Source organism: Theobroma cacao, chromosome 8, assembly GCF_000208745.1.
Source record: "Theobroma cacao cultivar B97-61/B2 chromosome 8, Criollo_cocoa_genome_V2, whole genome shotgun sequence".
In the NCBI taxonomy this organism is placed as follows: domain Eukaryota; kingdom Viridiplantae; phylum Streptophyta; class Magnoliopsida; order Malvales; family Malvaceae; genus Theobroma; species Theobroma cacao.
This window is the reverse complement of record NC_030857.1, coordinates 2,583,149-2,607,872: the sequence shown is the minus strand read 5'-3', so window position 1 is coordinate 2,607,872 and position 24,724 is coordinate 2,583,149. Positions and strand designations below refer to the sequence as shown.

Below are 24,724 nucleotides of genomic sequence, written 5' to 3'. Positions count from 1 at the left end.
ACATCAATTCATTTAGCTTGATGACGCTTTTAAAAAGTATTCTGATCGTGGATACCTAGGAACAAGATTAAAATGTGACATAATTTTTATGTCTCTGCTTTTGCAATCAGTTGTTTATGATTTTCATTGGTAAAACTATGAAGGATAAAGGAACAGTGTGCAATCTGCAGATAAAACTATAGCACCAGACACATCCAACATAGATTTTATCACAACAAAATGCAACTATTGTATTTCACAATCTCCAGGCCGCCTTTATCTGATTTGTTTGTTCCTCAATCCTCATCATTCTCCTCCCTCTTATCCCACAATTTGAATTCACTTTGTCAGTAAACTTCTCTTTTGAATAGTAGCATCTTATGTTTTGTTGTATAACTTCTAATGTCTGGAAACAATAGTTGATGTTAAGCCACTTCACATTCACTTCTAGTGGATGATAGGTCAGAAGGTTTCGGGCCTGGGAGCAGGTCTTATTGGGCCAACTCTTGACTCAAGGGCCGCCACAATGCGGAGATTAAGATCCGCTGGGTGCGCCTGTATGTAACTATGTTAACCATGTTTGCAACATAGCCGAATCGTCAAACAAATTTCAAAATATTTTCCGCTAGGTCCGACAGTAGGAAATGAACGAGCGATTGTTGAGCTTTCAGCCTTCGATTGAACGCGGGTAATTGTTTCTACTGCTTAAACTCTGAAAGGAAAAGCCGGGTGTAAACTGGGTCGTGACCCAAGAACGTAACGGAAAAGGAATGCGTAGAGTGAGGATTCCTTTGCGGTCAATCGCAGATACCTTATGTAAATCGAAATCACGTGAACATGTACATTTTTTTTTTGTTTCACTTCTTTTTCTCCTTGAAGAATTCGATGTTTCTATTTTGGTAATATTTTTTTTCTTCTAATTTGTGGAAATTTTGTTCATTGTCCTATTGGTTAATGATTAATGCTGTTTCAGGGACGAAGAAATGTGAACGGAAGATTGGAATTATGTAGAACTGTTGCAACTATCAATGGTTCGTTACCCCAATTCTTCGATTTTCCTATTTTATTTTGTTTGTTTGATGGAAACTCTTCAATTGCTTTAAGTCTTTGTTTGTTAAGCTCAAGGTATTGATATGAGCAGGTCATGTGTTTTTGGGATATGGGGAAGAGTCAAGAACAAAGACCTTGCAGCTTCAAATTGTTGATGCGCTTCGCTTGGGTGAGAGAAGTAGAGCTTCTAGACTGCTTTCTGATCTTGGTGATGGAAACCAGCCACTTAAAGCCGATGACATTGTTTACATTCTTAACTACTGTGCAAAATCACCTGATCCTCTGGTAAGCTGGAGTTTAGCAACATGCAAGTGTGTGAAACTGAATCTGTTTCTGTTGTATAGACTATAGATTTACAACATAGATAATGTGGACAAGGATCACAGTTGACAAACTGGAAAAGAAAAAAAAAAAAAAAAAGAAGAGTCCAGGAAAGGAAGAGGAAAAAGAAGTATGAATGGTTATACTTGTTAGTAACAGTTGTGGCATTTACTATTTCCATACAGTTTTTCATGGAAACGTGGAGATTGATAGAGGAAAAGGAGATCGGCTTGAATAACAAATGCTATTTGCTTATGGTGCAAGCTCTTTGTAGAGGAGGTTATTTGGAGGAGGTATACATTTTATAGACTAGTGTTAGCTCTTTGTATCCTTGGGTTGATTCATTAACTTAACTGGAACAACTTCGTTTTCTTGTGTTATTGTGAACAACTCCTTTTTGTTATTGCTACACTATTATTGGTACTATTTCTAATCATTAATATGGTTAGTTTTGCCACAATCCAATGTTCAAATGTCCGTATGCTTGTGCATTTGCTTTCCCTCTACTGCCATTACAAGTTTTCTCATTTCTTCTTCTTGTATTTCCTTCAGGCATGCAATTTGATCAAATTTCTTGGAGAGAATCGTGGCATCTATCCTTTTCTGTCAATCTATAACTCTTTCTTGGGAGCCTGTGCAAAAATGCAAACTGCAGTTCATGCTAATCAATGTTTGGATTTGATGGAGCGCCAAAGGGTGGGGAAAAATGAAATTACATATTCAGAGCTTCTCAAGGTGTGTAAAAACAGTGTTGTCCTTGATTTTACTAATAGTAGGTTTATAGTACTAGCTTTCTTTGTTCACAGTTGCCCACTATGTTTATAGTAACATTAAAATAAGTGGTTAGCTATCTTCAAAGTTTGGTTTTATCATCCATCTATATATAGTATTGGTGTTTTGCTGGACTAATTCATGATACTTCTAAACAGATTATCTTCTCTGGTTTTTCTTGCTGTTTTCTTATCCTTTATTCTTTCAGCTTGCAGTTTGGCAGCAAAATCTATCTGCAGTCCATGAAATTTGGAAGGACTATATTAAACACTACAGTCTAAACATAATTTCTCTTCGAAAGTTTATATGGTCCTTTACAAGATTGAAAGATTTAAAATCTGCATATGAAACATTGCAACATATGGTGGCTTTAGCCATTAGCGGGAAGATATTTGTTAGCAGGACTGGTGAAGGAAGGTTGTATTCTTCAAGACTGGACATCCCCATACCATCCAAAGGTGAATTAGGGTCACAAAAAGTAGAATTGGGAGAGAACGAGCAAGATTTTGCTTTGAAATTTGACACTGATGCGTCCAATGTAGAGATATGCAAGTCCGTGAGTGCTACAGTTGGTATGCTGAATAACTATAAGAGAATGCCTGTTATGAAAGTCCTGAGGTGGTCTTTCAGTGACGTAATACACGCTTGTGCACAAGCTCGAGATTATAAACTAGCAGAGCACTTGATGGTGCAGGTAGGACAACTTTCTTTCTAGCCTGAAATTCTGGTTGTTCTGCACAATTCTTATAATATTTGATTTGACGACCATAATTCTAGGCTAAAGACTTTAATTCTGAAATTCTCCTATGAGGAGATAACTGTCATGTTAAAAGTAACTTGAATAAAGTTCTGATCTCTTATGTGTCTCTCTTAGTAGTTAAAATCATTCAGCTGGTTTTTTTTTTAATCCTTTCTTTATTGATTTTTTATGTTTTTCTAGATGCAAAATCTTGGATTGCAACCATCAAGTCATACATATGATGGCTTTATGAGAGCTGTTATCCCAACAAGAGGATTTAGTGCTGGCATGGAAATGGTAGGTTGCATCTTTTTATTGCTTAAACTGAGTGTGTTTGGTGATGTTTCTTTCCTCTTGTACCAATAAATTTTCCATTTGGCCTTATTCTCTGTAGTTAAAAGTAATGGAAGAGAGGAATATGAAGCCTTATGCTTCAACTTTTGCAGCTCTTTCAGTACAATGTAGTAAAGCCTTGGAACTTGACTTAGCTGAGGCTTTGCTGGATCAAGTTTGTGAATGTCCACATCCATATCCTTATAATGCTTTCCTTGGAGCATGTGATACTATGGTAAGTAAACCTCGCACTCCATTGCTTTTTTTTTATCTCCCTTTCTTGTTCGATTGTTTTATTCATTGATTATTCATCTCTGAGCGCATAACAAAAAATTTTGTGCTCAGAAGATTGGAAGAAAACAGTAGTTATTATTCCTTCTCTTGTCCCAAAACAATTTGTGATTAACATAGTTAATGGATCAGTATTTTGTTGGAATCAGTCAGTTTTCATATTTGATTTATTATAAATTTGCTATTTTAAAAGCCTTTTGCTCTTCACTATCCCATGTTGCTGCTACTCCTTTGAACAGGGATCCTTGTGGTAATTGGGGAATTAATTCCTCTGTATTTTGTTAGTTAATTGTAAATGAACTATGCTGGGGATTTTCCCCTTTTAATTTCTACTTTGCTTCTTTGGATGAATAAATACAAATTGAATTGTCCAAGAAAGAAAAAAGGAAAAGACACAAATATGAAAATAAACAATGAATGAGCATAATTTATCTCCATTGGTGCAAATTAATTTTGCAGGATCAGCCAGAGCGAGCTATTCGGCTATTGGCTAAAATGAGACAACGAAAGCTTCAGCCAGATATCCGGACATATGAGCTACTATTTTCATTGTTTGGTAATGTGAATGCTCCTTACGAAGAAGGTGATATGTTGTCACAGGTTGACTCATCCAAACGGATAAAGGCTATAGAAATGGATATGGCTAAAAATGGCGTTCAGCATAGTCATTTATCAATGAAGAACTTGGTAAACTCCCTGCCCATGTATTTTATTCATTCTACCTGGACCATGAACAATTTTATGTATGAGTTACTTGCATGGAAAATTTTCAGCTAAAAGCCCTTGGAGCTGAGGGGATGACAAGAGAGCTGCTTCATTATTTACATATTGCCGAGAAACTTTTCTGCCATACCAACACTTATATGGGAGCTCCCATCTATAATACAGTTCTGCATTCACTCATTGAGGCTGAAGAGGTGAGTGCTTCCAACACTGTACTTTACCCTTTGCAATTACTGCTTTGTTAGGTGTGGGTTTATAATTAGTGTTTGCATATAAATCATATCTTCACTCTATGTGCAGAGTCAAATGGCGATAGAAATATTTAAAAATATGAAATCATGTGGTCTCCAACCATGTGCTGCAACATACAATATAATGATTGATTGTTGTAGCGCTATGAGATGTTTCAAATCTGCTTGTGCACTAGTTTCCATGATGGTGCGTGATGGTTTTTATCCAGAGACAATGACATACACATCTCTAATAAAGGTATTCCTTTTTTAGCTTTAGTCCTTCTCTGTCAAATTCATTTGCATTGCAAATGTTGCCTCCATTGTATGCACATTGCAGAGAAATAGGAATTTATTCCTGCTGCCCAAAGTATATCCAATTCATTCTTGCTCACTAATACTGACCTTATCTCCCAGACTCGTTTTATTAATTTTTTCAAGTATTCATTCCTTCATGGAGAAAAAGAATTTAAAAATTTATAAGTTTTATCTTTTACATTCTTGGAAATCTTCTTCTTTAATTAAAAAAATAGCTGTAGAAATTGGCATCATGATACTATGGTGCATTTTCATGTTACCTTTTCAGATCCTCATCTTAAAGATACAATTCTAGTTTAATAATAAATTTCTGTGAGCTGTCCTGCATATTATAACTTTAGAACTAAACCCTGATGCTTTCTTGTAGATGAGAAAACAAGTAATTGCACACATTTTTAACCACCCAAAACTGTCTTCTTGCTATATTTTTAGTATGTATAATAACAAAGCATAGGATTGTCCTGTCTGAAAATATCCAGCTAAAGCAAAATTTACATTTGTCTCTCGACTATGAATACCTTTTGTGAGTAGCAGAGGGGAGCAATTAGTAGTATTTATCATGTAATTGGTCGGAGTTCAGTTTCTAACGCTTTTTATTTTATGAAGATATTGCTGGAATATGAAAATTTTGATGAAGCAATAAATCTTCTGGATCAAGCAAGTTTAGAAACTGTCTTCTTGCTATATTTTTAGTATGTATAATAACAAAGCATAGGATTGTCCTGTCTGAAAATATCCAGCTAAAGCAAAATTTACATTTGTCTCTCGACTATGAATACCTTTTGTGAGTAGGAGAGGGGAGCAATTAGTAGTATTTATCATGTAATTGGTCGGAGTTCAGTTTCTAACGCTTTTTATTTTATGAAGATATTGCTGGAATATGAAAATTTTGATGAAGCAATAAATCTTCTGGATCAAGCAAGTTTAGAAGGGCATCAACTGGATGTAATAATGTATAATACCATACTTTTAAAAGCAAGTGAAAAGGTATTCACCCTGTTCTCTCTGCTCTCGCTCTCTCTCTCTCTCTCTCTCTCTCTACCACATATTTGAGNTCTCTCTCTCTCTCTCTCTCTCTCTCTCTCTCTCTCTACACATATATCTTTACTATTTTTGCAAGGCATGTTATTTGCAAAAGTAACCTGAGTAAAATTTTGTATCTTAATTTACTTTTCTGGCTTTTTTCTGTTTATGCATGTTTCATTCAGCATGTGGATTGAATGAGAAAAGGAGTTCTATATCATCTTTTCTTAGGGTGCCTTAGCAAACATCAGAATATCTAAGCAGCTTTCTGCCCTTCTTTGATTGGGTCACGTCTTGGGTATCCATGTGGGATTTCACTACTTTAGTTCCCTCTAGATGCCATAGATAAATGCCGATTCCTTTGCTGTTGTACCCAATGGTATTACTTTTATGAAGGAAAACTCAAGATATGAGTTCTCGTGTCATAGAAGGTACTGCACCTCAGAGTTGTCTGCTGGCTTCTACTTGGATGTCCTGACACACTTTGGGTTACTAACACCTAGGATATTGTTTATGCTTATCATGCAAGCATCAGGAGAGTATTCAATAACTTGTATCTGGTGTTGCGTAAGAAGTAGGTGTCACCAAAATTCCTTATTGAAGGCATTTTCGTGTTTTTGGCCAGAACTTCTTGAAGGAATTGATAACACGCCGTTATGGCCATCAGAAGGCAGAATGCGCCTTAAGATTGTGTTAAAAAGTGTCCTGTCGCCACCTAGGGGCCTTTCTTCACTAAGTCTTCTTTCTTTATACGTGTAATATCAACTATGTGCATAGAATACAGTGGTAAATATGATTACTCTTGAACATTGATGGCCTTGTGATGGGCTGGTTGCCTTATAAGTTATTGACATTGGTTTTGGATTTTTCGTGGATGAATGTCAGGGAAGGATCGACATAATGGAATTTATTCTTGAGCAGATGCACCAAGATAAAGTCCAGCCTGACCCATCAACCTGCTATTATGTATTTTCTGCATATGTTGATCGTGGTTTTCACAACACTGCCATGGAAGCATTGCAGGTTTTGAGTATGTGGATGATCTCCAACGAAGACAGCACACTTGAAGAAAAGAAGAGACAATTTGAGGATGATGTTGTGCTTTCCGAGGACTTGGAAGCTGAGTCAAGGATACTCCAGTTTTTTAAGGATTCTGAGGAGCATCTTGCTGTAGCTCTTTTGAATTTAAGATGGTGTGCTATGCTTGGGTTTCCAATCTCTTGGTCACCTAATCAAAGTGGATGGGTTAGAAGACTCAAAACTAATTATGACACAGCAAGGAGCACTGTGTTATAAGCGTAGCAGCAGCTAAAATGCCTTCTAATCAGCTTCTATCTTTTTTCAGCATTCAATCTCAGAAACTGCCCTCGATGTCGTGAAAGCTTTGCTGTTCACAAGGGTGCCCCTGCTCAGTAGAACACACCAAATTAGGCGGTAATGAGGCCATTGTAGATATCTAACGGTTTTCCATTTGCTTGCTTGACCTCAAGTCCGCATAAGATGAATGAAAGGTGCTAAGCAAGGTTCTTGACACCTTGCAACCATATTTATGCTTAGGAGTTTAGGCGGACTACAAGGATTTAATTGCTTGCAATCAGAGGAGGCAGCAGGACTCCCACTCGCAAAGTAATGACAAATCACAAGAGCCATTTCAAGGATATTAACTAATGTCACCAATGGCAGCGGAGCAAAGATTAAAAGAATGACAGAAATCCGTTGTGATTGACGACCACACAGAGATGTCGATGAGGACTTTGATCTTTTAACTTATTGGAACAGATGGGCATTCAAACTGTAGAAAGAACCATTATGCAGCAGTGTAACCGTGTTCAACCAAAACCTCAACTTAGCTGTGTTTAAAAGTTAGAATTCCTTTGGAAAAGGCTCGTGTAATCAATAAGTTTCAAGTTATTATAAGAAGCCAACCATGCATGGCATGCACAAAATTTTCACCTAAATCATAATATAGCATATTAATTGTGCACCAACTTCGCTATTTGCGTATGTTTGCAATTATCCACCAGCAACTAAATGTTTTCTCCTGGAGGCAACTCTGCAGGCTTTGGAGGAGTGCCAAGCACTCTTTCCATGTCAAAACGGACTTCAATGTTCCTAATGCTGTAACCAACCACCATCAGCCAACATAGAAGCTTGGCAAGTTCGGGTGCACTTGTCTCAGTTACACTTGCCTGTAAAACAATGAATATCGAAGTATAAGGAAGATTTTCAAATATCAAATGACATTATAGTATCTTTTGAGTTCTACATTCTGTCACAAGGTGCATGTATCCAATGATTTCTTCATATGAATGAACATTTAAACCATAATGCAAGAGAATACCCAACAATGAAAAGTAATAGGAAGGTAACCTTCATTTGGTCAGGATCTGAAACAGCTAAAAGACGCTTAATGAATGTGTTCATTGCAAACACAACATCTTCTCCAGCACTGCTTGTCAACTCCTAGAAAACATGTAATTTGAGTCAATACGTGGAGATAATCACTAATTCGAGTGAGATGGAATTTATTCTATTCGACCCTACTAGAATTCAGTAATCGAAAGAAACTTTTAGAGCTAATTCTCCGTACACAGTTTTCCCCCGGTATTTTTAACTTTAAAATACACTTTCAAGTTTCAAGCAAGTTAAGTTTGATGCAGTAAATAATGTAATGCAACAAGTACTCATTAAGTTCTCTCTATAATCATGTATCTATGCAAGCAAAATCGCAGAATCAGCTGGCAGCTATAACCAGGGCAACCAAATTATACAGTAAAAAAAAAGTGGAAATAGCTTTATTTACCTTCAGATTTTGTGGCTCAAGAGACTTGAGAAATTCTAATAGCTCATTTTGTCCGTTTGCAGATTTTCTACCGACTTGACGATTCAGTTCCTCAATCTCTGCTTCAAGTAACTCAATGTACTTTTTAGCATCTATTTTCTCCGGGCCAGAAACATTATTCCACCTAATAACTTCACCAGACACATTCTTTTGTGTACCAGGTGCATACTCTGGAACATCCTGTAAAGATGGAGCCCTTTAGCACCAACGAAACAAAATATTTGGAGATTAAAGAGCACATCTCAGATGACAGAAGATGATTAGATCAGGGTCTATGATGTAGATGCAGTTGCCACTACACAGGAGTTGTAGGCAACATGGTGAAAATTAAATATAAAGCAGTAGGCAAGCAGTGTGCAGGACCCCAAAGCACTACAATGATTGACACCAAATGTTCTAACAAGAAATACAAAATGAAGTATTGCATTGTTGATTACTTTAGATAAAGCTATACCATCTAGTGGCCCCCAGATTAAATTTACAGTAGCATAAAACTGAACAACATAACTCTCTTGGATAACTTGATAGGATTGAATGACTTAGAGACAAGACAAATAATTCCTCTTGGCAAGTTCTGTTTAGACACCAATGATATGCAGTTACATCACTCTATCATTCCAAAGAGTAATTATTTTTCTTTTCTTGTCTCTACCATTGTGAGATTTCTCCCTATCAGAACCGACTCCATTACACATGGCTCCAGAGTATACCACTATGAAGCAGCTGAGATAGCCATTCCTTATCGGGGTATGGTTGAGTGGCAACCTCACAAGGTTTTCTCCAGATAACAATTACCACCTTGGTTTCTTTCAAGACGCAAAATGGGAAAAGACTAACCTTTTCTTCTTGGACCTCAGGAAGCGCGGCCTGCTCTATACTTTGTTGCAATTCCAATCGGTATTGCGCATTCCTAAACATATATCCAGTCATCATAACACTGTACATGAGTTGTGCAAGATTTTCAGCAACCTAAAAGGAAAATCAAAGAGTTCCCAATAACTGTCTAAACCGACAAGAGTAGATTTCAATAGCACTGAAAAAACATAAAACCAAAACGGAAAAGCATAATATACTTACAGTGGTGACTGTCACAGCAAAAAATTGCGGGGGCAGGGTTCCAATCATATTTGTCACCGTTTGCCGCATTGCCTCAACGACCTGAAGAAACCCAAAAAAAAAGTGTAACATTCAAATTCACTTCATTTCCAGAGCCTAAGAACTCCATAAATAAGGAATAAGAAAAAGAAATGAAACCTGCTGCGGCGCCCGTTTCACGAACAACTCCATGAACTCCGGCTGCACATTTTTGACATACTCCAATAGAATATCTCTCCTGGTTTTCGGCTGCTGATTGCAGAAAAAATTACACTTAAAATACCACTTGCATAGCCAAGAAAAATACATTAAAGAGAGAGACAGAGAGAGATACCAGAGTGCCGTTAGTAGGCTTGGAATCACCGCTGGACTTAGAAGACTCGTCGCTATTGGAAGAATCATAAGCTTCAAATCTCAAACCCAATCTTCTACTGCTCTTGATCTTTCTTGGGAAGCTAACTGAAGGAAGACATTGTTTTGGCTTGCACGATGAGAGGACCGTGGAAGTAGATTGCAACACAAACGAAGCGGGTTTCACGGTCAGGGAATTCATCTCAGCTCCTTCCCAGGTTTATTTCTACTCACCAAAAATAAATAAACAAAGGCTGATTATTTTATCTTTATAGTGCAGACATTAACCCGTACGAAGTAAAGAGAGAGTGAAAAGTGTTGGGCTTCCTGGTGCGCGAGTTCCCAGAGACGAGGGTTTGTTGGTCTGAAAAATGAAAAGTGCAGGTTGGGTTCCACCAGAAGATAGTGGACTAGCGCCTAGAGGATAACTTATGCAGATTCTCAAAATGCTACTACTAGGAATAAAACGGTCAGGATTTCCCGATTGCTTTCATTTGTGCTTTGGAAATTAGTTATTTTGAGAAAGACACTAAATTATTTAAGTAAAAGATATTACTCTTTTCTTTTTTTCCTTTTTTTATTCATATCAAAATTAAGATAATAAGTTTTAATTTTAATAGAAACAGATATTTAATATTGTTTAGTATAAACAAATAATGAAAAATAATATTAAGTTTTAAAAATATTCATTTTGAGAAATGTCAAAAAGAAGTGTATAAAGAAAAATAACATAAGGAATATAAAAATTGATAAATATAAAGATTTATTATGAAACATGAACAAATATGTCAACGGGTAAAGTTTTGTTATTTTTTATGTAATTTAACCTAAACTCTTATATTTAATAAATTACTGAAGCCCTATAAATATTCAATTAAAAATTTGAACTTTAATACCCTAGATACTACATGTTAAATATTTGATTAATATAAATTTAAAATCAATTTTTATGTATATTATTAATGAAAATTAAAGTTAGTTTATAAAAATTCAATTAAGATTTAAAATATTTAATGAATTTTATTAAGTCTTACAATAATTATAAGAAATTTATAAATAAAAATAATAGATATATATAGCTAAAATTTAATATAAAAATTATTATTTATAATTAAAAAATAATATTGGTGTCATGAGAACATTGTTCGAATTAGAGATGAGTAATAGTTTTACTATCTTTTATCTACTTAAACTTGAATATGAAATGTTTTAATCTATCTTAATCGTATCAAATAATATATAGACATAATACTCAAATAAGACTTTAAATTATTTAATAAAATTTAAATAAACAAAATTTTATTGCATTTGATTATATATCTGCACTTTTATTTTGAATATGATTAATTATTGATTAATTGTCATTAGTCAAAATATCACTTATTATTTTTTACATATGAGACTGAGATAACGTTAATGTAGAATGTGAAAAATGTTACATGATCATGTCATAATGTCAAATTAACATGTCACATTATAATTAATTGTAATATGTTGACATATCACATTATAAGCAATTATAATATGTTAACATATTAAGTCAACATCATGCAATATAAAATGACAAATGAAATTTTGATTAAGTCAATTATTAGTCAAAATGGTTTATTTGATTTAAAATAAAAATATAAAAACTTATTTGGTGAAAATAAAATTATAAGTAGTTGATTGAACATAATAAAAATATAAGGGCTTGTTTGAAATTTTTAAATAGTTTAAAAGCTTTTTTAGATGTTATGTCTAATATATAATATTCAATTATAAGATATCCATTATTTAAATAAATTAATAAAAAAATTTAAGCTTACAAAATTGACAGTTTGGCCGAGTGGTCTAAGGCGCCAGATTTAGGCTCTGGTCCGAAAGGGCGTGGGTTCAAATCCCACAGCTGTCATACTTTTGAATAAATTTATCAGAGCCCAATAACTAGGATCAAAACTCACCCGATACTTTATCAAAGCCCAAAACTCACCCGATACATTATAAAAGCCCAATAACCAGAGGCTGAAAACTCACCCGCCTTCCACCGGCAGAGCCAAAACAAATAATGACTAGAATATTCTAACCGTCGGAAAATATTCATGGAAGACAAAAAAAAAAAAAAGTGAAACTGCGCAAGCCAGCTCACCATCTCTCTCTCTCCCCCAGGATTCGTTTCGTCCTGAGGTGGGTTTTTGTTCATTCTTTTATTTCCTCCCTGTCTCTCTTTCTCTCACTTCATTGTGAATCTCATTATACAACCACTCTTGTCCTTTTCGCCATAGCCTCTAAAAAAATTAAAATAATAGGACTAAATTCAAGCGATGTTGGAGTTATAGCGGAGAGAGCAGAGAGATCAATCAGTTTTCTCTCTCTCTCTCTTTTTGTTTGCCTTTAGAGCGCCGTCAACAGCAGCGCCGCGATGGCCTTGCAACGGCGGCGCCAACATTACTACCACCGCCTTCGGACTTTGGTTCCGGTGATATCCGCCATCTCCGGTGCACTTCTAATCCTCTTCGCTATCCTTTCGTTTCTCGCTCCTTCTCCTAACGAATCGGACCACTTTAACCTCCGCCGCAATCATACCTCCGTATTTCCTCTCTCTTTCTCCGTGTTTATTTCAGTTAGCGTTGAATTTATGTGTGATTTTACTTACGCATTAATTTTTCTCCCTGTGTGTAGTTTAACACAGTTGTTGAGGATCCGATTACCAATGGAGATTCAGTTTTCCGTATTCCAGTTACGGCTCCTTCATTACTTGTATTATTCTTTATAATTTTTATTATGATTTTGCGGTTTTATTTCAGGTTTCTTTGGATCCTAACCGTTTATTAATTTGTGATGTTGTTTCTGAGCATCAGAGTAACGGAGGAAAATTAGATCGTGATATATGGAGTTCGAGAAATGCTAAATTCTTTTATGGATGCAGTAATGCCAGCGGCAAATTTGCCAGTGCGTATAATATTTATTTGTTTATTTATTTCTCCAGTTTGATTGATTAATTGTACATTTTATGTTGAAACGTTAGGTTTTACGAAACTGGATTTAGGAAACTTTAAATCTATTGATAATGATGAATGAATTGAGATGATTTAGGATTTTTAATATGTTGATTGTATTGCAGAAGCTGAAGCTGTTACGCATCCTACTCGATACTTGGCTATTGCTACCAGCGGAGGTTTGAACCAACAAAGAACTGGGGTAACTCTGACAGCTACTTCTTAGTACAGTTCTTTTATTGGATGGAATGATGTTTTATAGTATTTTCTAGCTTTGGTTTTGTGTTTGATGTCAAATTTAGCATGAGAACCTGCAAGTAAGATATAAGTTTCTGGTGCTAAAGGTTTATATAGCTTACAATGGTTAGACACATGAATACACGCTCTTGATTATATTCTTCATTGATCAGTGTGGACTTATGTAGTGATTTATTTGTATTACAAGTGAAATATTGAATGAAATTGTATAATGAAGTGGCTGCTTGAATCACTGGCCCAATTGGCAGCATATAATGTATAAACAGAATAATTTTATTAGCTGACATTCAATCAAAAACTGTAACAAGCAAAGGGATTGCATTCTGCTGATTCAAGCTGATGGGAACCTTAATGATCTACTGCCATGCTTAAAGCTATTGGTCTTTGAAAACCCTAGTTTGAGCTTTCTGTTACCATCCATCCATGTCTCATGACAACAATGATTGGATCATTGTTTTATCACTTAATTGATTCGTTTTTGTGATCAAGCTTACTATCAAGTCATGTGTGGCAGATTACAGATGCTGTTGTTGCAGCTCGAATTCTGAATGCTACTCTTGTTGTTCCAAAGCTAGACCCAAAATCCTTTTGGAAGGATGCCAGGTTTGCAATTGAATGAAAGATATTTGCCATTTGAACCATTTTAAATAGAGGAAATACTGCATGAACTGAGTTGTCAAGATGTTATGTGACTATTCCTAACTTTTCATGTGCAGTAACTTCTCAGAGATCTTTGACATTCATTGGTTCATATCGTTTTTGTCAAAAGATGTTAAAATCATAAAGCAGCTCCCTAAAAGGGGAGGGAAGAGTTGGACTCCATACACCATGCGTGTTCCACGGAAGTGTAGTGAAAGATGTTATCAAAATCGTGTATTGCCAGTTCTTTTGAAAAGGCATGTAAGTTCCCTATTGTCAAAATTTTTCGCTTTCAATTTTATATGCTTAGACCTTAACCGGTCACTGGCCACTTTCGGATTGCTTTATTTACTCCGTTTTTCCTGTTTTTAATAGCTGCCCTTCTCATTCTCTCTTACTTTTTTTCTCATGGAGAAAAAGGAAATCAAATACCAATATAGTTGCCTTGCCTATAGAACCATTTCTTATCTTTTTCACCTGTCAATATTAGACCTAGTGAATCTGATAGTAATTAAAAGAGTGGTAGCTAAAAATTTTAAAGAAGTGTATTCGTTATCAGTGTTTGGTGATGCATGGAAACCTTTGCTCTTGCAATAGTAGACCTTTCCTTCGTGGGATGAGCTATAATGGCATATAAAGCTTGAGCTTTGGACCAGTCTAAAGAGAGTGGTGGGGGAACAGGTTGATCCTTTATTCTATAACTAATCTCACTGTTATTCGGAAAAAGAAGTGTCTACAGAACCAGCATATAGAACTATTAGATTGCTAATAAGTTTATGAGAAATTGGAATGTTTTTAAAGTTTGAACTCATGTTTATTGTCCCCTCAGCATTTTGTGTTTTACCTGGATTTAGTATTGGCTGGCTTCTGTTGACATCTGTTTCCCCTTAAGTCTCATCATCTTATTTTATCCATGGCTTCATTTTATCCTATTCTAGGTAGTTTAAGATGGGTTGATTTTACTCGTCCACTATAACTGTCTAATATCTGATGGTTTCACTAATGACACTTCTCTTATTCTGTGAAGAATGCAGTTCAGCTCAACAAGTTTGATTACAGACTTGCAAACAAATTGGATACAGATTTGCAGAAGTTAAGATGCAGAGTAAACTACCATGCTCTGAAGTTCACTGACCCTATTCTAGAACTGGGTAAAACACTTGTTCGTCGAATGAGGATGAGGAGCAAGCATTATATTGCTTTGCACTTGAGGCATGTTTCTTTCTTTATCTTTGGTCCTGTATATCTATCACGTGTAGTGACACTTATGCTTACAGCTACGTGCACAGGCGCACCTGGATTTTGTATACCTTAAGGTTTGAAACTGATAAACCTGCATGCATGGTAATATAAGACTATACTTAGTAACTAACTACAGATAGCCCTGCAATTTCTTTACACTTAGTAAATGACAGCATGACAATTTGCAAACATCTGATGCTACCCACTAACCTTGCATGATTTAAGGATAGGCCTTCAACCAAATTCATCATGATAGATATGTCGATATACAGCAGTAGATCAGTGCATCATTATTTCCAAGCAATAGCTTTTCCATTCAATAATAAAAGACAGGTATGAGATTGTTGATGCAGCTAAACACTTTTGTTACAGGTTTGAACCTGATATGCTTGCATTCTCAGGATGTGATTATGGTGGAGGTGAAAAGGAAAGGAATGAACTAGGTGCGATAAGAAAGAGGTGGAAAACTTTACATGTACGGTTCAAGTGTCAAACTCTGTTTATTTGCTGCATCCTGATTCTCATTTTTTATAGGCCTAGAACTTGGAATTTGGAAAGTAAATCTGTAAAGTTTCCACTATTATGATCACTCAACATCATTTTCCAGTTTATAAGTATCATTGTCTCCTCCCACCAAGGAAAGGGGAAAAAAGATTCCAGTACAGTTTAGGTGAAGTTTTTATGAAGAACATAAGAGGGTACAAGAGATGCAAAGAAAATTCACAAGTGACTGCTAGTTTGAGAACAGAGACTGTAGTCCTTTTAAATTCTCTAATTTGTATTAATTTGACTTCCATCATTCAGCTCCCAACCCCAGATCTAATGCATGTATGGCATCTGTTTATTGGTTTGCAGAAAATTAATCCTGATAAGCAAAGGAGGCAAGGAAAATGCCCACTTACCCCTGAGGAAGTTGGTCTGATGCTGCGAGCTCTAGGATATGGCAGTGATGTACATATTTATGTGGCATCTGGTGAAGTGTATGGAGGGGAGGAAACATTGAGACCCCTAAAAGCACTCTTCCCAAACTTCTATTCAAAAGATTCTATTGCCACAAGGGAAGAATTGAAGCCATTTTCCTCATTCTCTTCTCGAATGGCTGCACTTGACTTCATTGTTTGTGATGAGAGTGATGTGTTTGTCACCAACAACAATGGTAACATGGCTAGAATATTAGCTGGAAGAAGGTAAACAAGTCCTGCTTTCCATTCTTCCCTTCTGTAACTATAACTGCTGGCTAACTTTTTCCATTCTTTGTGTTTTACAGGAGATATTTTGGACATAAACCTACCATTCGTCCAAATGCTAAAAAACTATATCGGTTGTTCTTGAGCAGAAGCAACATGACATGGGAAGCATTTGCCTCTAGAGTTCGTACTTTGCAGAGAGGCTTTATGGGGGAGCCAAAAGAGGTCAGGCCAGGCAGGGGTGAGTTCCATGAGAACCCATCCGCCTGTATATGTGAAGATTCAGAGGCAAAGGAAAAGGCAAAGGCAGGTTCAGGACACAGGAAACATGGGAAAATGAATGATTCATCAAGAAAAGATGTTATGGTAAGTGATGATCAGAATGAGAATGATGATGATGATGAGCCAGAATGGCCTGATCTGGATGATGATGAGGATCAAATTGGGCTTCAAGAAAAGGGTCTGTATAACACAACAGGTTCAGATTATGATGCAGTTATCTCTGATGAACCTGAGTTGGAACTGATGCTTTCAGACTGAACAGAATGAGCAGGATGAACCTGACAATTTCATTCTTGAAACTCCTTGCCTTCTCCTGTGGCTCTGTGAGGGATTCATAGTTTTTTTGACGATAATGCAAGATGTCATCCTGTCTATTAAACCACTGAAATTCTCAACGGTTGTTTTTTGCTTGAGTTTTAGATATCCAGGAGCATTAAACTTGTAATGAAGCATCTGATGGACGGCAGATCAAAGATGGAACTTCTTCCTACAAGTTTCCAGCTTCCAAAAAGTATAAACATGAATTATGGGACCGTGGATGTTGGCTGCCGAGCATTTGTTTTTCCAAAGGTTTACCAGAACAGACCACGATTTCAACTGATTTTTCTGTTGCTAAGAAGAGATTGATCTGGAGCCTCAATCCAATTACCAAGACGAGATAAAAAAACAAAAGGTTTGAAATGCAGCTATGCTTCAAGTGATTTTGTTTCTCTTTTTACCTTCCTTTGGTTTTTTCTGAGATCATTCATTAGTGCTTCAGGGCTACTATTTGGGTTGCACGAAGCTCCATATAAATTTAATCTTAGTTCTGTAGTGTCAATCAATTCTAAGCTAAACTGATATGATATGAGCGAGATAGGCGGCAGCTGTGACCATACGCAGAAGTTGCTTCTGTCAATTTTCTGTGCTTGTGCGGGATGCCCATCAAGCGTTAACTGTTTTACCATGGGTTGGGTAACTAGGTTTTTTTCCTGAATTAGTTAGTATTTAAGTAATGCATTTTATAAGTAATTTATTATTATACAAATTATGCATTTTCTTATTAGATAACAAAATATAAATATTTTTGTTGTAAGATTAACGTTTGGGTCAAGTATGGCCCGTCAAAGTAGATTTAGTTTTTGTTGAATTATAGTTAGAGCCGATGCAAATGGCTTCATGGGCTCTTAATGACCACGTAGTTGATGAATGAGTTTAAGCGAGGCCCAAGATGGCACATTAGGACAAGTCAATTCTAATACATTTACCAAGAAAGTCTTTGGGCTCAACGTGGGCCCACTAAGTGTCATATGTAGTCCCAGCTATGGGCCCAACGATGACAAATTAAGTACCAAATTTGTCGAATTTTGACCTGCAAAGGCCCAACATTTGGCACGGAGATAACCAGTTTCGCCTAACTTTGACCCACTGGGGCCCAATATTACGCCCAAACCCATTAAGAAAAAAAAATCCACCAATCTTTGTCCCAGTAAGGCCCAAGATTAGTACCACCGATGACCCATTAAGAAACAAAACTTGGCTCATCTTGGACCCACCGAGGCCCAACAATGACCTATGAAGAAAAAAACTTGTCCCAACTTTGACCCACTAGGCCCAATATTACACTAATAAAGACCCATTAGGCTCAAAATTGGGTCCAAAGAGACCCATCAAAAAACAAATTTGGGTTCTACTTTGACCCACTGATGACCGATATTAGGCCCAACGATGACCCATTAAGAAACTAAATTCCGCCCACCTTTGACCCACTACGGCCCAAGATTAGACCCAATGATGACCTATTAAGGCCCAACAGACCCATTAAGGAACAAATTTAAGCCCAATATAAACCCACTAAGGCCTATAAAAGGCCCAAAGATAAACCTTTAAAGAAAATTTGGCCCAACTTTGACCACTATAGCCCAAGATAGGGCTACATTGATCCATTTAGGCCCAATTTTGGACCCGTTATGACACATTAATAGCCCAAATTTGGCCCAACTTTACCCATTAAGGTCCAATAATAGGCCAACGCTAAACCCATTCGGCTCAAATATAGGCCAATAGCGGGCCCAATAAGAAAAAATTTACTCCTAATATTGAGACGATTTTTTACAAAGGCCAAGAATTTGGGCCCATCGTATGCATTAAGGCTCAAAAAGTTAGCAACAAGAAAGGACCCGATGTTAAGGATCAAAGTGAGGCCTACCTTGACCCACTTAAGCTCAAAGTTGGCCCAACATTGACCCACTATAACCTATAGCCCAATATTGAAACAAGCTTTGACCCCATTAGGCCCAATCCAATATACTAAGCAAATCAAATGATAAATTAAATAAAATAGCAACATTTTTCAGAAAAGTTATCAAGGACCATTTGAACTTTAAACCGTAGCCCCTGCATTTTTGGAATTTACCTCAGTGCGGTCGTCCAGACGTGGGATGCTCTGACCATTCAAAGAATGAATAAATCGAACAGCAGTAATTCAAAATGTTCCAATACACAAGTTTCAACCAATATGATTGAAATTAATAGATCTAAACCACCTAAAATATATATATATATATATATATAATATATATTATATATTATATATATATATATATATATATATTATTATATAATATAGTACTTAAAGTCGATGGAAAATTGATTACCNGTGGCATGCCAGGTTGGTCATCAACTTGAGGTGGTGATGACCCAAAATCAAGGCTCGGGTAGACACCAGGCGGCCTCTCCCGAGGTTGGATCGATAGCAACTGGCTTGAGTCGCCCACAACGTCTGCCCATCCATAATGAGGTTCAGCTCTTCAACCAAAGTGAAAACTCGTTAATTTTTTGTGGCAAATTACTAATCTTACACATGTTTGTCTTAAATGAGCATGCTCTTACTCATAGTACGTCTCCTCATCAACAACTATATCCCAGCTTTCACCAGTTGTGCTCTTCCCATATTTGTGAACTTTACTGTTTAGGAGACAAGAGGAATTAGTCTCTCTCCGATAAGAGAGAAAAGACGACAAATAACAAGCCCAAGTCCACTTATTAATCAAAATGCAATCCAGCATTGAAAATGTGCAAGTAAGAACATGGAAATTCTAGCTAACATGAAAATGTACCATACCCGTTTCCAAAATGCTCCTCTCCCCATGTTCTTGACCAACCTATAAAAATCAAGAAAATCTTAGTTAGATAAATATGATATAAATTCGATGAATAACATTCAATGATTTAACTCTACCGTGAAATTTTAGGCAAAAAAAATCCCTTAGGTCACTTCTATACCTAAAGTCTCAAAAGAAAACAAAAACAAAGTTCATACCACTGTAAGTCCTTTCTTGTGAATAATGATAAAGACAAATGAATCATTAATACATAGAACGATCATTATCGTTGTGATAAGAGTGGTTGGGATAGGTGCAAAGTATTGAGAAATACATAGAATAGTTTTTGCTTAACGAGTCAGACACAGGCATACACCCAGGTACACACCAGTAAGGTTAATCATTATTGTTACTTGTCCAAGGTTTCAACAAAACGAAGAACATGAACATTGATTGCTGCCAAACAGGGAATTAATCAGACGGAATGAATTTTATGCATCACATGCTGATGGAATGAAAAGACTATACATACGTTCACCACTTGGAGATACATGCCATGTCTCCCCTTGACGTGAACCAATACCAGAAAAGAACTTCTCTTCCCACTTATCTCCCCATTTAGTTCCCAATTCAGTCTCAGCCCATTTATCTGTCCTGCAAATCATCAAAATATAAACTTCAATATAACACTGTAGGAGGGTGCTTGAGGTGGGAAGACCTGACCAAATAGGAAGATAAAAAATAAAGAGAAGAAAACCTTATAATCTCAAATATCAATTGAAGCATTCCTTATGAAGAAGATCAAAAGAAATGCTGCTAAAATTCCCAACACTATAACATATCTCTATCTTTCCAGATAAAACAAGTCATGATATGGTTTCTGTCATATTACCATCTGAAGATACTAATTGCAGCAAAAAAGATCATGAATTCGAACTATTAATGATAAAAAATCCAGTAGTCCACTAGTACACTGAGTGGTTATGCACAAAGGCTAATTGAAATTTACCATTTAAGAACAGATCCTCTTCCATCATAATGCTCTCCCCACTTCTCCCACCATGACTGTTCATTCAGCCTACCATACTTATGCGCCCCTTTTTCTGTCCAGCCTTTAGCATCATACTTCTCCCACCTACCAAAATAAGTTTATCATCAATATACAGTAGATATTTTGCCGTTGCTGAGCTGCACACTTAATGTGAAAGAAATATAATATCATGCATATCATCCATTGGTATATAACTCACCATTTCTCATACCAACCAGCATTTTCAGTGCCTGACTTTGCTTGCTTTTGAGCACTCCTCTCTATCCTTGCTAAATTACTGCAGTTTTAAAAATGTAGCAATGGTTTCATTGACGAAAAATTGCATGCATGGTAAACTGGAGATATCCTATTTGCCTCTATATGATAATTCGTGGATTCAAAGTTAAGTGTTCCCTGATAAAGCTAAACGATGTGGAAATATTGACCTCCATTCATCTTGATGAAGCACTTCTTGCCATGTTTCCCACCATGAATCTCCTTCAGCATTTCTTCCTGATTTCTCAACACCTATGAGATATAAACTCTACTAAAAGTTAGGCAAATTACTATAGCCATAGTCTGTAGAACAATTTTTTTACAGGGTGAACAATTTTCTTACAAGGGTATGATAACAAGACAAATGACCAAATTCATGCATGGATGATTTTAAAGTCATTTAAAAAAGAATAAACCATTTAAAATTTACCAGAATTAGATCATAGAATAAAGAAATGAAAAGGAAAGTAAAAGTACCTAGCTCTTTGTATCCACTCCAGTCACTTTTCTCCCACCACTGTCAAGGAGATCAATAAATCCAATTAAATGCATCCACCTGGGATGATACTTAATGGGGTTATAAAAACAATGTTAAGTAACAGAATTAGAAAAATGATTACAGTTTGCTAGTAGTTTTGACTTGCCATTCTCAAAATCTTTAAGCAGATAAACTTTTCTTTCTTAATATAAATACATTTGCAGTCAATAAGCCCTTTTGGGTGCTTAAATCTCTCAAACTACACTCTTCTGAATGGCTGAATCTTAACTGCCATGGTGGCAAACATAGTACCTAATGGCTTTAATCTACAGTGGCAAGCAATCAAGTCCATGTTTGTCAATATTTGAAAGAACATAGGAATTGCTTCTGAATTGCCACTCCAAGATCAAGAAAAGTCATAGATATAAAGATCATATAGCAGAGTGATTTTATACCGTTTCCTTCCATTCTGAGGAACCGTCATGGGATTGACCACCCATCCTTGTCCATCTACACCGGTATCCATTTTCACCAAGGTCCTCCCCACTTTCTCGATACCATGTACTGCCATCTTCATTTGTGCCAGACTCATTAACATTCTCACTTAACAAGCTAATGCCCCAATCCTTCTCATTTGCAATACCAGTGTCTAGATTGCAAAAACAAGTGAACAACCATATCTTTATTAGGCATGGTAATCTAAATGCTACTACAAATCGTAAAGCTATATTCAAGCACAGCAAGAATTTCATAACAAAATTCCACAGTTTAATGAGCATTGCGAGATACCTCTTTTTGGTGGAGTATCGCGAGACTGAGGACCAGAATTTCTCGGAGTGCACCGAGGGTAGAACTTTTCTTGTTTGGAAGCAAATCTCGACCTGTAACAATCATAGCATGAAATTAATATTACATTGCAAGCTTTAGTAGTTGAACACAACATTTAAGTTCTTGCATCAAATTACAACAAAAAAAGCTACTAGCTATAGGCTTTGAGATGTGAAAATTCAAAATAAAAAGGAACAACCAAATCAAATTCAGAGCCTGAAATCAAAAAATTTGAACATCCTATTCTCAAATCAAATAACTAAATTAGCAAGCTACTTAAACTGTTTTTGTTAAAAAAAATACATAAATATAAAAATAAATTCAGAATTCCATTATTCAATTTTAAGGAACAATATGAGTATAAATATACGCCAATATAAAGAAATATACGATACGCATACACATTCATAGACAGACTGATAGAAATAGAAGTGAAGGCTGCAAGTGAGACGTACTGAGCCGAAGGAAAAGGCATTGTAGGAGAGGCATGAACTCGAACCCTGTGAGGGCTTTTCTTGTGGTCGAACCGCCACTCCTCCGCTTTCTCCTTGCTCTTCCCCGAACCCGTGGCTCCACGGATCGGGACCACCGGGTCCGAACAACAGCAACTGATTCGACTCAAAACAGCGAGTCGATCACGTTGAAAGCCCATTCTCTTCCTTCTACTTGGTGCCAGTCCACGGGAGACATGGAGCTTGCTGAGTTTGAACTCAACCTGAGCCGCGAATCCTCTGGAACTCACCGCCATAGATTAAGAAAATGCCATGGACGAGCCAAACAAAAAAGAAAAATAAAAAAACCCTAGCAGATGAAGAAAAGGAAGGAGGAAATTTTTGAAAAAGAAGAGAATGAGGAGCGTTTGGAGGAAGTAACAGAGTTTTAAGTAAAAGTAGAGAAGGGAAACTATTAGGAAAAATAAATCTAGAGAGAGGGGGCGCCAATGGGAATGAAGGAGAGGATTTCGGGAGAATCTTTGTGACGGGGGACGGGGTACATTTGACGGGGAGGGGAATTTTAAGAAGGAAGGAGAAGAGGTTTTGAGAAATCTTAGACGAGAGAAAGATGCGAGTGGGTTGGAGTCGTAGAGTGTGGAGAGAGAGAGAGAGAGAGGTGAGATCAGATCGGTGGCGCTCTTCAGCCGTGAGCTGCGCACAATGCGAATCCCGGGATTTAATAATACACGTGAGCAACTCGGTCCCACTTGGCCGTTTTTTTTTCTTTGTATCCCCTTATGCCTCTATGGATTCGCCACGTGTGTTCACATCAACCTTCTTTTTTCTTTTTTTTCTTGATTTTGTGAGCTTCTGAAGGGACAATTTTAATTTTTTTTTCTAGGAAAAGAAAACTCTAAAAACAGGCGTCAAACAAAATCTCAAAGTAATATTGGCCAACGGAATTAATCATTTCATCAAATGCAAATGATTTGCTCAATAATCGGTTGCAATTAGTTGTCCACGAAAAAATTATTTACCTTCTTTAATTTCATAATTCATAGTAATTGCTTTTATATGGGTATGAAATAAGTCTAGAATTCGAAATTAATTTAATTCAAACCTGATATTTTCCGAGATTGTTTTTATAAAAAATGGGCATGGTGCAAAATCCATACTTGAAATGCCTACTTGGTAGGTTGTATTGGTTTTGAAATTAACAGTCTGTTTTGAATGAATTTCATCCAAACACAAGTTTGTGGAATTTTCCGCAAATGAATCTCTGCCGCGGATAACGTGGCAGTTGGCATACACAGAAACCATAGGATTCTGATTGAAAAAGCGAAATCTCTACTCGCTTTCAAGTCTCCAACTCCGGTCTCCCACCTTATCCAAGCAGAAGACGGAGAAAATTGAAACTGCAACCAGGGCACGCACCATTTTTCCCCTATCCACTTGCTTTCGCCACGTGTCAGCTCCTCACCCATTGACGACGTGGCAAGGCACCTTTTGACCATGAGATTGCAATTGCGGATAAGCTGAAAACGTGGTAGCTTGCGTGTCATCTACACGTGGCAGGACATTCATGGCGGCGAAAAGTGCCACGTGTTAAAGAAAATTGAGACACCTGGAAGGCTGGCATCCCTGCCTCTGGACGAGGAAACCAGATCAAATTACCATCTCACTCGTGTTCCATTGCATTTGGATAAGCTCCATGTCGCTTCAAGAATTTTAGATGCTCGTACCGAAACAAAATCTAATTTCTGGATTTGTGTCGAGCGATTGCTTTCAATGACAATTACTCGTTTTTTCCAATGTTTTCACCTCGCGTTTTAGGCTTTGCGTGGAGCACAAACCTTGCATTTTACTCGTGGTCGGGTTGTCTACCTTGTTTTTCTTCACTATTCAGTATATCACGACCACAAGTTCAAACATTTCAGACCTCT

At 36.7% G+C, this 24,724-nt stretch overlaps 4 protein-coding genes and 1 non-coding gene across 7 annotated transcripts; 3 read left to right on the top strand and 2 right to left on the bottom strand.

Moving 5' to 3' along the window:
• Positions 547–7,736, top strand: LOC18591688 (pentatricopeptide repeat-containing protein At1g76280). Of its 2 annotated transcripts, XM_018126046.1 has the most exons (13): positions 547–818; positions 953–1,010; positions 1,121–1,314; positions 1,536–1,643; positions 1,903–2,085; positions 2,330–2,815; positions 3,062–3,157; positions 3,255–3,428; positions 3,944–4,171; positions 4,258–4,401; positions 4,508–4,696; positions 5,623–5,742; positions 6,664–7,736. In XM_018126046.1, exons 1-13 carry the CDS (start codon positions 750–752, stop codon positions 7,072–7,074), a joined length of 2,460 nt encoding a protein of 819 aa, XP_017981535.1. In that variant the 5' UTR covers positions 547–749; the 3' UTR covers positions 7,075–7,736. The 2 variants fall into 2 exon arrangements, with proteins under 2 accessions (XP_017981535.1, XP_007018003.2); XM_007017941.2 differs by lacking the exons at positions 5,623–5,742; positions 6,664–7,736 and adding an exon at positions 5,362–5,585.
• On the bottom strand, positions 7,648–10,516 carry LOC18591687. 2 transcript variants are annotated; one of them, XM_007017939.2, is made up of 7 exons: positions 10,050–10,516; positions 9,875–9,964; positions 9,698–9,778; positions 9,458–9,589; positions 8,582–8,800; positions 8,149–8,241; positions 7,648–7,967 (listed from the first exon to the last, which is right to left on the bottom strand). In XM_007017939.2, the coding sequence occupies exons 1-7, from the start codon at positions 10,266–10,268 to the stop codon at positions 7,806–7,808; spliced, it is 996 nt and encodes a 331-aa protein (XP_007018001.1). In that variant the 5' UTR covers positions 10,269–10,516; the 3' UTR covers positions 7,648–7,805. The 2 variants fall into 2 exon arrangements, with proteins under 2 accessions (XP_007018001.1, XP_017981536.1); XM_018126047.1 differs by having other exon boundaries at positions 9,875–9,967; positions 10,050–10,496.
• TRNAL-UAG lies at positions 11,881–11,960 on the top strand. The gene has a single exon. It is a non-coding gene; the product is annotated as a tRNA-Leu (tRNA).
• Positions 12,121–17,781, top strand: LOC18591686 (uncharacterized protein At1g04910). Its single transcript, XM_018126195.1, has 10 exons — positions 12,121–12,635; positions 12,728–12,784; positions 12,907–12,997; positions 13,170–13,246; positions 13,817–13,905; positions 14,019–14,202; positions 14,969–15,153; positions 15,556–15,658; positions 16,039–16,370; positions 16,451–17,781. Exons 1-10 carry the CDS (start codon positions 12,468–12,470, stop codon positions 16,908–16,910), a joined length of 1,746 nt encoding a protein of 581 aa, XP_017981684.1. The 5' UTR covers positions 12,121–12,467; the 3' UTR covers positions 16,911–17,781.
• On the bottom strand, positions 19,015–23,488 carry LOC18591685. The gene is made up of 12 exons (XM_018125468.1): positions 22,803–23,488; positions 22,309–22,400; positions 21,975–22,168; positions 21,519–21,558; positions 21,212–21,293; positions 20,986–21,063; positions 20,745–20,870; positions 20,268–20,389; positions 19,756–19,795; positions 19,524–19,598; positions 19,289–19,439; positions 19,015–19,077 (listed from the first exon to the last, which is right to left on the bottom strand). Exons 1-12 carry the CDS (start codon positions 23,093–23,095, stop codon positions 19,015–19,017), a joined length of 1,356 nt encoding a protein of 451 aa, XP_017980957.1. The 5' UTR covers positions 23,096–23,488.

Bases quoted from the DNA above. Each gene is read 5' to 3' on its own strand.
- LOC18591688 (XM_018126046.1), top strand. From the start codon at position 750: ATGCGTAGAGTGAGGATTCCTTTGCGGTCAATCGCAGATACCTTATGT. The intron at 819-952 runs GTACATTTTTTT...ATGCTGTTTCAG, and splicing joins AATCGAAATCACGTGAACAT to GGACGAAGAAATGTGAACGG. The intron at 2,086-2,329 runs GTGTGTAAAAAC...TTATTCTTTCAG, and splicing joins CATATTCAGAGCTTCTCAAG to CTTGCAGTTTGGCAGCAAAA.
- LOC18591687 (XM_018126047.1), bottom strand. From the start codon at position 10,268: ATGAATTCCCTGACCGTGAAACCCGCTTCGTTTGTGTTGCAATCTACT. The intron at 9,590-9,697 runs GTAAGTATATTA...TTTTCCTTTTAG, and splicing joins TTGCTGTGACAGTCACCACT to GTTGCTGAAAATCTTGCACA. The intron at 7,968-8,148 runs GTTACCTTCCTA...ATTGTTTTACAG, and splicing joins CAGATCCTGACCAAATGAAG to GCAAGTGTAACTGAGACAAG.
- LOC18591686 (XM_018126195.1), top strand. From the start codon at position 12,468: ATGGCCTTGCAACGGCGGCGCCAACATTACTACCACCGCCTTCGGACT. The intron at 13,906-14,018 runs GTTTGCAATTGA...TTTCATGTGCAG, and splicing joins TCCTTTTGGAAGGATGCCAG to TAACTTCTCAGAGATCTTTG. The intron at 14,203-14,968 runs GTAAGTTCCCTA...TATTCTGTGAAG, and splicing joins CAGTTCTTTTGAAAAGGCAT to AATGCAGTTCAGCTCAACAA.